Genomic DNA, 12833 nt, shown 5'->3' with positions numbered 1-12833 from the left:
GACTGTCACTTTAAGGACACGATGGCAGCCTGTACCCAGACGAGGGTTAAAGTCGGACGGCGAGATTATAATTGAATGGAAATTAGAATAGTCCCTGTTTGTGAATCACAAAATCTGGCATTATCGGTTCCCAAAGTCCATTCGAAACTCCATTTTACTCCTGACTTTCTAAATCAGAAAAAAACATTGATGAAGGATGTTCGATATGTGTTTGTGTGGCAGACGAAGGCGCGTGGGACTCGTTCATCCGCCTGGTGCCGCCCAGCAGTCGCTCCGTCTCCGTCCCCGTGGAGCGCCTCCGGTCTGGCGTCGGCTACGAGTTCCGGGTCATCGCGGTCAATCGCTATGGTTACGGCCAGCCCAGCGCTCCCTCCGCCGCTCTTGCCGGTAAAGCGCACACAAGATGCATATACTTTTCTCCACTGTAGGTATAAGCCACTGGTATAAGCTGAAAACAGTTATCTGCACAGAGACTCCCATCAGCCCCGAGTCTCCCTGGCCTGTCTGTCCATGGGAGTGGTTCTCCCAGTGGATTCTCTTTGTCCTACTTGGTTTTTGGGTTTTTCCTTGCCACCTAAGAGAGTCTCAGAACAGGGGACATTTCCATCTGCCACTGAGTGATTGAATAGATACTACAATTTTTTAAATCTTTTGCTGTTTTGATGCTTGGTCCAGCCTTGTGAGGCAACTCCTTGTTGTAATATTGGGCTATACACCAGTGTTTTTCAACCACTGTGCCGTGGCACACTAGTGTGCCGTGAGATATTGTCTGGTGTGCCTTGGAAAATTATCCAATTTCACCTAGTTGTTTTTTTTAAAAGAAATTCATTATTATCTGCAAATAATGTACCGTTTTCAAGTGTCTGTGCTTCTAGAGTAGAGCAACCATGTAATAAATACTCCATATTAGGTCGCTCATTTCTTTGAAACAAGAGAAATAGTGATGCATGGGTGCGGCAGGTGGCGGCGACTGTGGCACTGTGGCTAGCGAGACTATACGGCAGGGGTAGGCAACGTCAGGCCCGGGGGCCAAATCCGGCCCTCCACACCAGCACCTCGGGCCCTCAAGATGATTTTGAGAAACATTATTACACAAGTCAGAGAGTATTTTTAACATTATTAGAGTTAAACGGGAGAAAAATAGGTAGAAATACTGTATATATGTAATAATGCACCCAATGAGATCATATATTATGTACAAAACTGGCATTTGAAGGAAGTGCACTGGGAAAAGAATAATCGTATAAAGGAAGAAATGACATAAATCTACTTGAATTAACAGATTAAATCTAAGATTTCAGTAGATTTGGTCTGGTCTTAGACGAGATAAAACGTTAGTAGTAGTTATTCTCTTGATTCAGATAAGTTTGTCTGATTTCAAGTGGGTTTTATTCTTGTTCCATTGGCACTATAGCATTTGTATCTTGGGATTGGTTCAAACCGACTCAAATTCAACATAGAAGAACTTTAATTCAAGCAATTTTGCGTCATTTATCTCATTTAAGATGGTCATTTTTGCAGGGTTGTGCTTTACTTTGGGCTAATAATCAGCGGCTTCGGGCCTCGGTGTATTGACAATAAAGAAAATCGGCCTCCGCCAAGAAAACTTGCCTACCCCTGCCATACGGTGTTCCTATTCAAGACACTTTGATGTGAACAACTGAATATAGGCTACAGGGTTACATTTTTTTTAGATTTTCTGCTGGTGGTGTGCCTCGTGATTTTTTCAATGAAAAAAATGTGCCTTGGCTCAAAAAAGGTTGAAAAACACTGCTATACACGATTTGATTGTGTATAGCCAGGGCAATAGTACATTTGCATATTGCATCTTGTGGTGTTTTTTAGTCACACCTGAGTCCACCTCCCATACTGCCTCAGCCAGGTGGAGAAATCCTATTGGTGCAACATATGTATATTATGTCACATGTTTTTTTAAGATTTTTTATTCTGTTCCTGATGAAGGCCTGTGCGCTGAAATGGGTTGAATGAAGGAAGCAGTTTTTGAGATAGTCACGTGACCAGCTGTTACTGAAACAGGCTCCGACGCAGTGTTTCACAGCAATCTGCTTCAGGAAGAGCGATTCAAGCTCCAAAGTGCTAGGTTTTTTGGCCATCACTAATTCTAATTCATTTTTAGAGCGGTGCCTTGGTTCTTTGTGCATTTTTATACATTGACTATCCGTTCACCAAAGAGCATCGCTTATACCAGCATTTTTCATTACTGCCTAGAGGTCCATGAATCGCCCTCTTTTTTTAAAAACACTTTGATATTTGTGACTTGAGTGACGCCACTGGAAACTGGAAATCCACCGCCGCAGTGCTTCGGTCTGCTGAGTCTGCTCACATCCACCCAGAGCCAAACTGGCCACTGGGAGACTTTAGATTCTAAATCTTCTAAATTATGTTTTATTGGAAAATTCAACCTCCCCATGTGGATCCGTGTTCCTTTTGGGGTAGAAAGTCATGTGGTTTTGTTCAGATTTTTTGAAGGACGTTAAGGGGTCGCCCAGCGCAGAGGAGGTTTACCATATTAAGGTATATAGCGTAAATATAGTCATTTCCACTTGTATGAAACCTTTATTTGCAGAAATGTAAACAGAATTCTTTATTAGGTAAATTGATGACCATAATTAGCTCTATTTACTAGCCATATTTAACTTTTTTTAACTTTAAAAATAGTCAGGTGGACCAGAGTGCTACAAGGCCAACTCAAACTTGTCAAACAAATGACTACATTTTGGAGATCAGCCTTCCTCAGCCCTGTCACCCTCCCACGATGATTGCTACAAACAAGGACAATGTTCTCAGGATCATCTCTGGTTTCTCTGTCCAGAGCTCGACGATGACCTTGCCATCACCTGATGTTCCTCAAGGAGAGTAGTCACACTTCTTAATGTAAACCATTCAAACATCTTCATCACAGATGAACCAGGACAAACAGCTTTCGACCCAATTGCAGTTCATCGAATGATGAGAAGCATTCCCTCACATTCTTTCTCAGAGAAAGGTCCTGCTGCAGGAAGGACCTACAATATGGCCAGATTACAGGGGGGACATCTTCTTCAAAGACTTTACAGGAGACGTCAATGATGCAGCTGAAAGGGTCGTGGAAGAAGGCGGAGGAAGACTCATCCCCAAAACATATAGTCACCTATTTGATCAGTTGGAAGTGTACCCGTTTTTTTGTCTTCACCTTGTAGTATGATCAACTTGATTGTTTTTAAAGTTCCACATGGGGAGGTTGACCAGGTTAATGGTTTTCTTACTGGAGTTATGTTTCACCTTAAAGCCTTTGGACACTGCAGTGTTAGAAATATTAACTGTACTGAGTTGAGTTGGCAGCTGACTGAGCGGCTCTTTTCTCCATATTTTTAACTTTTTGGCTAATGTTACGGACAATCTTGCCTTGCGCCAGAAACGTTGCGGATTCCCATGGTAACAGTAAATTTATAACATTCGCGTAGTCCAGGCTGTTGCTGTGCCCTATAGGCCTATAATAGATTAACTGGGAGAATCTGTTCTTAATCAATGTTTAATTACTCAAGCCCTGCACTAACGCTTATGGAAGGAGAGTCTCTTAATGTTCAGTAAAGATGATTCATGATCACGTCACCTGTTCACAGCCCAGTCCACGCGTCCGTTCTATGAGGAGTGGTGGTTCCTCCTGGTGATGGCGCTGGTGGGCCTCATCCTGGTCCTGGTGCTGGTGTTCGCTCTGCTGCTGCACGGACACAGCAACAAGTACAAGAGCTGCTCCTCAGGTTGGCCTCTGCACACACACACATCCAAACAAAACAAAAAAGTTTAGACAACATAAGACTAAATAGAACTACTAGTAAATCGGGGAAATTCAGATTCTGCGATGAACCAAGTACCTGATACCAATTATTTTTCAATACCAGTAGTGCCTAAACTTTATTTTTCCAATACCATACTGGCATTGTTTAACGACAGCCCTTTAAATACATTTAATCAATCAACATGGCCGCTCACGTCATTTCGCACTAAACTTAAATGAGGGACCATTTGACTGATAAATAGTAAAAGTGTGTTCCTCTCTGCAGGAAAGCACCTGTCCCCAGCTGACGAGTCCGTCACCCTGGATAACGGAGGATTCACTGCTCTGGAGCTCAACAGTCGAACCCTCAACTCTAAGAACTCTTTCCTGAAGAAGAACGGCACCAGGTCCTGCCCGTGCGTTTGTGTGCCTCTTGTCCTGGGACTGCCTTTCCTAATCCTGGTTTGTGTGCACAGGTCTCCTCCCAGGCCCAGCCCAGGCGTCCTGCACTACTCCGATGAGGACATTTGTAACAACTACAACGGGACGGTCCTGACGGAGAGCACCACACTCACTGAGAAACCCACAGAGATCTCAGAGTCTGAGGTACACCAGGACAAACATCTGGAAATACGTAGCAGACATTTGAAAATGAGATTAATCCTTTCCAAAAGGAAGATTAGACTATCGTCTTTCATCTAAAAAAAAAGGGTGTTTGTACCTCTTTCCATTCTTTAGTAATCGTCCATAGAAAATAGGTGAAATTACCCAAAATGCTGGTTTCTGACCAAAAAGCTGAGAAAACACGCTTTTTTTAATCAAGCAAAACAGTGACTGTGATTGCATCCAAAGAGCAATGCTGCCACCTAGGGGCTCAATAAAAGAACTACAACTAATATTTTAACACCAGACATGCTCAAGGCTTTACTGCAGCCATTCCCATTGAAAAACCAAATTGACGTCTATAGACGTCATTGGCAGTCAATGAGTTAATTGTTAGTTGTGTTACATCATGACATTTATAAATATGTTATGTTTCACGACAGCCTGCTAGTTCATCTATAAAAAGATACCATAAAATAATCAGCGCACCAAGATCTTTCTTCACAAATGTCAGCTTTTACATTACGGGGCAAAACATTTTATTCCACAGCTGATCTGGGGCCTTGAAAGCTCCACCATGAATCAGCCACAGCTCCTTTAAAATGTGATCCTCCTCTGTCCCCAGCTCACCGACAGCGACTACGAAGAGGAGCAGCCCAAGCACTCATTTGTCAACCACTACATGAGCGACCCCACCTACTACAACTCCTGGAAACGGCAGCCCAAGGGCCTCAAGAACACTAGCGCCTTCCCGTACGAGGAGTGCGCCACGGTGGAGAAGGAGCCGTACTACCAGACTGTAGTGACACAGCACAGCACGGGCGGAGCCTACACCCCGAGCGGACAGCCCGCCCACCACACGCTCCCCAACAACAACAACAACCCGCCCGGATCACGCACCCCCGTCACAGGCTTCTCCTCTTTTGTCTGACTATTTGAAAAACAAAAAAACACTGGATGCCCTCCCAAAGACCTATAGTACACTTGCCACTTGCCTTTCCCCTGGTTTACAAAAATTCACTGCGAAATTAGAATACCCGGTTGAAGAGACTTGAATTCTGAATCTGGATTTCGGATTGAGGGGTTTTGAAAAGTGTGGAGTTTAGGTGACTGTGGATTGTTGATTTGAATAATGTGTTTTATGGTTGCTTCCCGAAACTAGGGCATACACGGCACAATATGAAAACAATTGCTATATTACATTTAGCTAAACCATTTCAGCACACTACCTGTTTTGAGAAGCTAATATTAAGAAATCTGTCCAAGTTTTTTTCACACTTCAGTATGCAAAATCCATTTTTTTTCAAGCTTTAAACCATGTTATGTTGTCAAAGACATTCAATTACATTCACAAACCTTTGAGTGATCCAACCCTCGGGCAAAGCTGTTTGTCTGATTCTTCTGCAGTGTCAACGCTTCGTTCTGCACTTCCTGGAGCCCACAATCCAACACTTAACAAAACACCTCAGAACTGATACAAAGTGTTTATCACACCGCGCTGAGGCTGTAAACCACGCTGTATAGTTAGTGTTTTTTAAAATAAGTTATTCCTACAGCTGCCAGCAGGAGGAGCCCCAGTCAAAGTCTTCACCAGCTCCAGTGCCTCTACTTCATAGTTACTATTTAATTCTTACAGAGATGACATCTGAAATTATAAAATGATAAATATCAAAGCTGAGTCAACAAAAATAATGTTTTAAAGTCTATTTCTAAGCCGTATATGCAGGATATGTGTACTTTAAATGAAGAAAAAACATCAATAACAATCAATATTGTATCAATATTGCTCCATGGACAGATTTCTTGACATCAAAGACTCAAATCAAGGACACAGAAAAAGTGTACCTATTTCTAGGTTACTTTTTGCAATGCATGTTGGTTTAGAAAAAAGGTTTAGTGTTAAGTTCCTCTTTAAAGTCGGCTTGTGCCTGATCCCATTTCTCTTTAGATTCGAACAGCTCAAAAAAGAAACCAGGTCAAAAGTGAGATCATCAAAGCTCCTCAAAGAAACGATTCAGTCTTCAAGTCGTTTCAACTGTGGATACTTGTTTTTTCGCGGTGTCCTCACTGTGTCGGCGAGTGTGTTTTTATGATGTACCTAAACTAAACTAAGACTCTGAAGCTAGAGCGAAATGTATTCTTGAAATGAAGAGGCTTGGACCACAAAATGGTGGACTTCTGCACAAACGCTTCTTCTCGTATCTCTCTCCACATCTAAGTGCACAACTTCACATGCCCATCTCCAGAGCGGGAAAGTCACGGGCAAAAGTCATCTCGATATAAGTGACAGACTGAATGTTGATGTTGGTGTGACTTGTTTTGATGAGTTTACATTGAGTTTTTCCAATATGACCTGTTCCAGGGTGTGTCTGACTGGTTTCGATAGACTGTCAATGCACTGCACCAAAATTACAGTCAGTGGAGTAAAAAAAATAGGATTGAAATATAAAACTATAAAACTCATACTTTTGTGATAAAACTTCAAACTAAGGAAAAAATAATTCTGAAGGAAATTGGTCAATTTAAGGTGAGACACTGCAGGATAATACATACATTTAGGCTTTGGATTACTGATATAAATTAGTTTACCGGCCTTTTGAGTACTAGGGATGTCTTGATACGCTCCATGCCTACCAATACAATAGTCTTTTTGTATGATATTTTTATATAATATATATCATTATATAATTATATGTTATATTATATTATATTATATATTATATTATATATATATATATATTAGATCCAGACCTATTGCATATTACAGTAGTTTCACCAGCTAGCATCTCCAGTATTACAGGTCTTTTTTTTTAAATAAATATAAAAAAAAGTATTGGATTTAGCTTTGAATTTTAAATTGTTGGGTAATATAAAGGCTAAAATAGGCATTTTACAAAAACAGTTTTATAATTGCAGCATTTTTAGCGCCTTCACAAAACAAGACGCAGGTGTTAACGACAGGTTAGCGGTAGTAGCCTAGCTTAGCGATAGCATTATGGCCTTGAAACTGCAGTCCTGAATCTGCAAAAAGTTGATTCAGTGAGGTAAGAGAGTTGATTGCACGATTTATTTGTTTCCAGGTGAAAGCTCACGTGTTTAGAGGCAAAATTGTTTAAAAAAAAAAATTTCAACATTAAAAAAATAATGAAGTGTTCCTGCAGGGTCTCACCTTAGTTTCCTTGGGCAAGCTACCATTACATTCCCCCCTCCCCCCCAGTCGCAGCACTTAAACAGCTACTTTTTCATGCTTCTGGCAAAATTAGAATTCAATAAATTGCGCATTTTGAGCAAAACCAGTAATATTTTAGCTGTCGAGACACTTCGTAAGACGCTATCCCAGAAGTAGCTAATGTCCAAAGATTTCGTAGCAAATATTTGGAAACAACTCAACAAATCTTAGCCTGACAACTCTCCGGTTATCATTCTAAATTCAAGTCACTCATGTCGATGTTTATTTTTGCCGTGTAGAATACGAGACGGTACAGCGGGGGATTTTTTTTTTACCCAGACGTGGCGCGGTCGGGCTTTCGGACCGCTGTGGACAGATTAACAATCAGTGCTACGTGTTAAAAGCATTTGAACAAAGATGGCGGAGGAAACCGAGCACTTAAATCTCAGTGAGAGTGTGTTGTAAAAAAGATGACTATATGTGAAGAATGGCGTTTTCTACTGTTTACTGCCTGTGGTCGGCCATATTGCTTGCACTGAGCCCGCAAAATATTTTTCTGTTGTTGTTTTTTTTCCCGTTGAGAGTATCGTTTGTAATTGTTTATGCTGGTGCGTTCATGAAGGCCATGTTTAAAGGAAAAAAGAAATCCAGATATTTCAAGAATTTTTTTTTATTTAAAAATGGTGACATATGTTGGAATATGTGTTTTATCCATTTTGTGTCTTTGCAGTGTTATTATAAGCAATGTGAAAACCGGAAGTAGCAGCAAAGCTAAAAACAACTCTGATATTGCAAATGTTGCTATCGGGGCAATCGTTTCCTTGAAATGTTGGAAATTAGCTTTAAACGGCTAACAGCTAATATGAACTAGCTACATTTTTTACCTTTAGAAAGTGAGGAAAATTGGGCCTTTAAAATCTTTAAACCTTCACTGGTGTCACTCTGATCTTGTCAGGGCTAAGCTAGCGTTCACTACTAATTTAGCGCGTTGCTATTGTTTTAGCCTTTGTTTAATAGTGTCACTCTATCCCTGTTCGGTTTCAGTAACAATAGATTTACTGCATTACTCTACTCTGCTTAACACAATCTGAAATGTTTGGTTATTCGATTTTTAATTCTATGTTTTTTTTTTAGTTGGAGAATAAAATTAGCTTGACCCCGTCAGGAATTAGGAATGGGCAAGAACTACTATAGAACGACTATAAACTGGAAAGTATAGCCCTTTCTCAGTCATGGTTTAAAAAACTGTTTACAGGAACTTTAAAAGGCCCTATAGTAACGTCCCAGTTTTCCACAGAAAATTAAGCACATTTCACAGCTTTCAGAGAGCAATACCATCACAACAACAACAAGGTCAAAGCGAAAACAACAAGCTGATAGTTCACGATTGATGAAAAGGCTTTATTAATCAGACAGTAGATAAAAGTATATTATGAAAACGAATCTACCATCGGGCCGTTGATTTATGCCCAAAAGTATTTTCAAAAGCTTGAAGAAGGCATAAAATGTCACCTATTTACATTGTATTTATACGTGTACTTTATCTCGACTGGTCAAATATGATTCCATATAAGCAAAGTTGTAAAGTTGCTCACCGATATATTCGCTGTGGAAAATACTTAAAGCAGAACTAATTAACTTTTGCCCCTAGAGGCCACAAGCGCCACTGCAGCTGTCGTAGCAAGTTTTTTACTCATTGTCAGTGAGAGTAAATACTATGCTGAAAAAAGACAAAGGGAGAGAGGGATATTGTACATTGTGCCACAACCCAATTGTACAACAGAGATGTATTTTTTCCACTCAAACTTGGCTGTAAATACTGCTAACGTGGCGCTAGCCCACAATTAGCGTTGCCCGTTAGCCTGTTAGCTTCTTCTGATTGTGAACGTTTTGCAAAATGTTCATCAATAAGCCGAAAGTTGTTGCCAGAATACAGTCAGGACTTACCTGTACCATGTCATAAACCTCAGAAATGCAAGCCAAAAAGGATTTTGCAAACAACTGAGAGCAGAGAGGGAGGTGTTTTCCATTAGTGTGTATTGGGGCTGCCGGGTCAGAGGCAGGGAAAGTTGCAAGTGTGGTTTTGTGGCTAGAGATACCACAGGGAGATGAAAGACCCCCCCAATCATCCCATTAACACTTGTATTACCCTCAGAGGGACTATAAATAGGATTTATTTAGGTAAAAAAAAAGTTACTAAGTTCTGCGTTAAGTATTCAAAGTGGAAAGTACAAATCAGTTGAAAAATAACTTTAGGACTTCAAAGGAAAAAAATAAGCGCTTGAATTCCACACCTTTATGGCAACACGACGGGGACTAACATACTTGCTCCTCGTCAGTGGCATTTGACTTAACATCTGCACAGCGCCACCTACTGTTCTGGAGTGTACATTGTGAGCCTTTTACAATGAACAAAAACACCGAAATGTACTTTTTACATACAGAGCCTTTTTAGAAAGTTCTTAACAAAGACACCACTCAAGTAAAGTACAGTTCCTCAAAAATGCTACTCAAGTAAATTGACTTAGTGACTGATTACTTACACTGATTGTTTGTCCAACTGTGTCACAAACTCACTGTCGAAGTCTTATTATTAAAACCTCAAAGAGCATTTCAAAAAAATAACTTTCCAGACATAATGTTTTCTCAAAGGAAGACTTTTCTCAGTTGTCTTGTAGCTGGTGGATATTTTTAAATTCTGGGCTACTTTTTTCCCTATTGACCTAGCAATACGGAACGCTGCTCACGCCCAGGGTCTCTCTTAAAATAGCGACTTTCGACTGATTTTTCTTTTGTAATATCTGGATTCCCTCACCCGTCACACGCTTCAGAGAGGGTGCCATTGGTGTCATATTTTAAACGTATTTTTGTACTTTACTGTAGGTTTGAGCGATTTAGACATAGTTGCAATGCTTTGTTTTGTGCGTCTTTTTAGATCCGGTTCACAGCGCCGTTTTTTCCAAAAACGTGCCCAATACTCAAGGCTACACCATCGAAATTTTGTTCTCCGCGCAGGACATTATTATTCACTAAAAATGGCCGCCGCTGCGAGTTGCTAATGGCTCTCGTTCACCCCGCCCTTTTGGATTTGATTTGTTTAAGTTTGAAAGGCGACCAGGTCGATTTTTCTATGGGTTTTTTCAAAAGAATTCCACACGACCGCCGCATCAACCGGGACCACGTTTTTCTTTTGTTTTTTTTGTTTTTTACGGCAAAACCAAATACACGTTAGTTTGATGTTTTCTCGTTTCAGTTCAGCTATGTTGAAATGACGTGCTCCCACAGCCAAATGCTCCCTCCTGCTCCACTCTTTATTTTAAGTTGATTCAATGTGTGAATAAATCTATTGGTAAAAACCTCGTCCACATTGTGGTCATATTTTTCCTTTCGATCCTCAAAGACTATTCTATTACTGAGATATATGCTTTTAATATGGTGGTGTGTTATGTGTTGATCCATTCAGAAGTGAATTATCAAAACCCATCTTCAAAGCCTAAATAAGCTTTGGTCTCAAAATCACTGGCGGTTTGGTCCAATCATGTGGCAGTATTGCTTTGAGTGGGTGAGTTTTACATTTGCCTACAAGAAGCACTTTTATTGATGCTAATTAACAACATGAAGCATGCTGCGACGTCTCCAGCTCGGTGGAGGGTCCTTGCTTCAAGAGGAGGAGGTCAAGTAACTCAGGGGCCTGTTCACGAGTGAGCGAAGGATATCGAGCTGTTGTGGTGAAAAGGGAGCCGAGTCAAAAGGCAAAACTCTTGATTTACCAGTTGATCTGTGTTCCTAACTATGGTCATGAGATCTGGGTCATGACTGAAAAAACAAGATTGCAGATACAAGGTCGAAATGAGTTTCCTCCGCAGGAAGACCCAGGACCCCATAAGAAGTCCCATTTGCTGTTTGTCAGAAGTTACCATGTGGCTTCTGGAAAACAGCAAACAGGACTTATTTTTCTTTTAAAAATGCAACTCTGCCATAAAGGCCAGATTTCCATTTTCTTCTGCTTTATCCGGGGCCGGGTCGCGGGGGCAGCAGTCTCAGCAGAGATGCCCAGACTTCCCGATCCACGCACACCTCCTCCAGCTGTTCTGGGGGGCCCTGAGGCGACACCAGGCCAGCTCGGAGACATAGTCCCACCACCGTGTCCTGGGTCTTCCACGAGGCCAGGAGGCATCCGAAACAGATGCCCTAGCCACCTCAGCTGGCTCCTTTCGATGTGAAGGAGCAGTAACTCTACTCCGAGCTCCTCCCGGGTAACTGAACTCCTCACCCGATCTCGAAGGGTGCGCCCAGCCACCTTGCGAAGGAAACTCATTTCGGCCGCTTGTAGTCACGTGTGATTTGTGCAGCGTACGACTAATAGTTGTTCTGTATACTCTTTCCATTCCTGGATAGTGCATTTAACTGTGTTCTTGGACTTCATGATGCTTCTGCTCCACAATAGTCTCTTAACAGACCTCTGAGCCAATCACAGAGCAGCTGTATTTGAAGTGACATTAGATTATACACAGGTAGACTCTATTTAGTCATCGGGTCAACATGTGCACATACCACTTTTCAGTTTTTCATTTTCAAAAAAAAAATCTAAATCATGTCTGAATTTCATTTCACTTCACAATTGTGTGTCACTTAGTGTGTGTCTTTCACATTAAATTTAAATTAAATATATTTATGTTTATGGACCATAACGTGGCAAACAGTCAAAAGTTGTTTGGCAAGTTTTGCCTGGTGACTGTGCGACAGCACCTGTTGCGCTGGTGCATGTCACCACCCAATCTACCATCTGATGGGACTTAACAGCTGTGGCCCTTGAAGAACACAATTGGATGATTCTTGAAATATCAGCAAGTATGTATAATAAAAAATTGTCCAGTTGAAGTGATTAAAGGCCAACGCACACCAGAACGTAGTGTGCTGCGGCACGTCATGGCACTTCAGAGGCTTTTCTCAAACCAGTGCGGGGCTTTAAACACGTGATTTATACATTTATAAAAAATTAAATAAGACACATATGTCCGAGTTGCAGAGAGAGTTCAAACGTAGCTCTTTTTTGCTGGATAGTAGCGAGTTAGCGTCTGACTCGAGTTTAACATGGTTCACCTAAAGCATGAGCTCTGACGATGGTTTCTCTGTTTCCGCTGCTTCTCTCGTCCCTCCAAACAAAGTTTACGGCTGTCTTCCGGTCTGTCACAGGCCAGAGACCCGTATGTGCCTCTGCAGCAGGGTTAAAAGCATGTGTTTTCCTCCAATGCAGCCTAAGTCTGCGTTATCTCATAGGAA

General features: G+C 41.3%; 1 protein-coding gene across 1 annotated transcript in view; it reads left to right on the top strand.

Moving 5' to 3' along the window:
• Positions 1-5690, top strand: part of sdk1b (sidekick cell adhesion molecule 1b) — a 332960-nt gene extending 327270 nt beyond the window's left edge. Inside the window, exons 42-46 of the mRNA XM_079552609.1 lie at positions 223-387; positions 3624-3761; positions 4065-4185; positions 4255-4384; positions 5007-5690. Of these exons, the coding sequence (XP_079408735.1) occupies positions 223-387; positions 3624-3761; positions 4065-4185; positions 4255-4384; positions 5007-5312 (860 nt within the window). The 3' untranslated portion in view covers positions 5313-5690. The remainder of the gene's footprint in view (positions 1-222; positions 388-3623; positions 3762-4064; positions 4186-4254; positions 4385-5006) is intronic.
• Positions 5691-12833: the final 7143 nt, after the last annotated feature.

Source organism: Gobius niger (assembly GCF_951799975.1).
Source record: "Gobius niger genome assembly, chromosome: 3".
Taxonomy (NCBI): Eukaryota; Metazoa; Chordata; class Actinopteri; order Gobiiformes; family Gobiidae; genus Gobius; species Gobius niger.
This window is presented reverse-complemented; position numbering and strand designations above follow the sequence as displayed.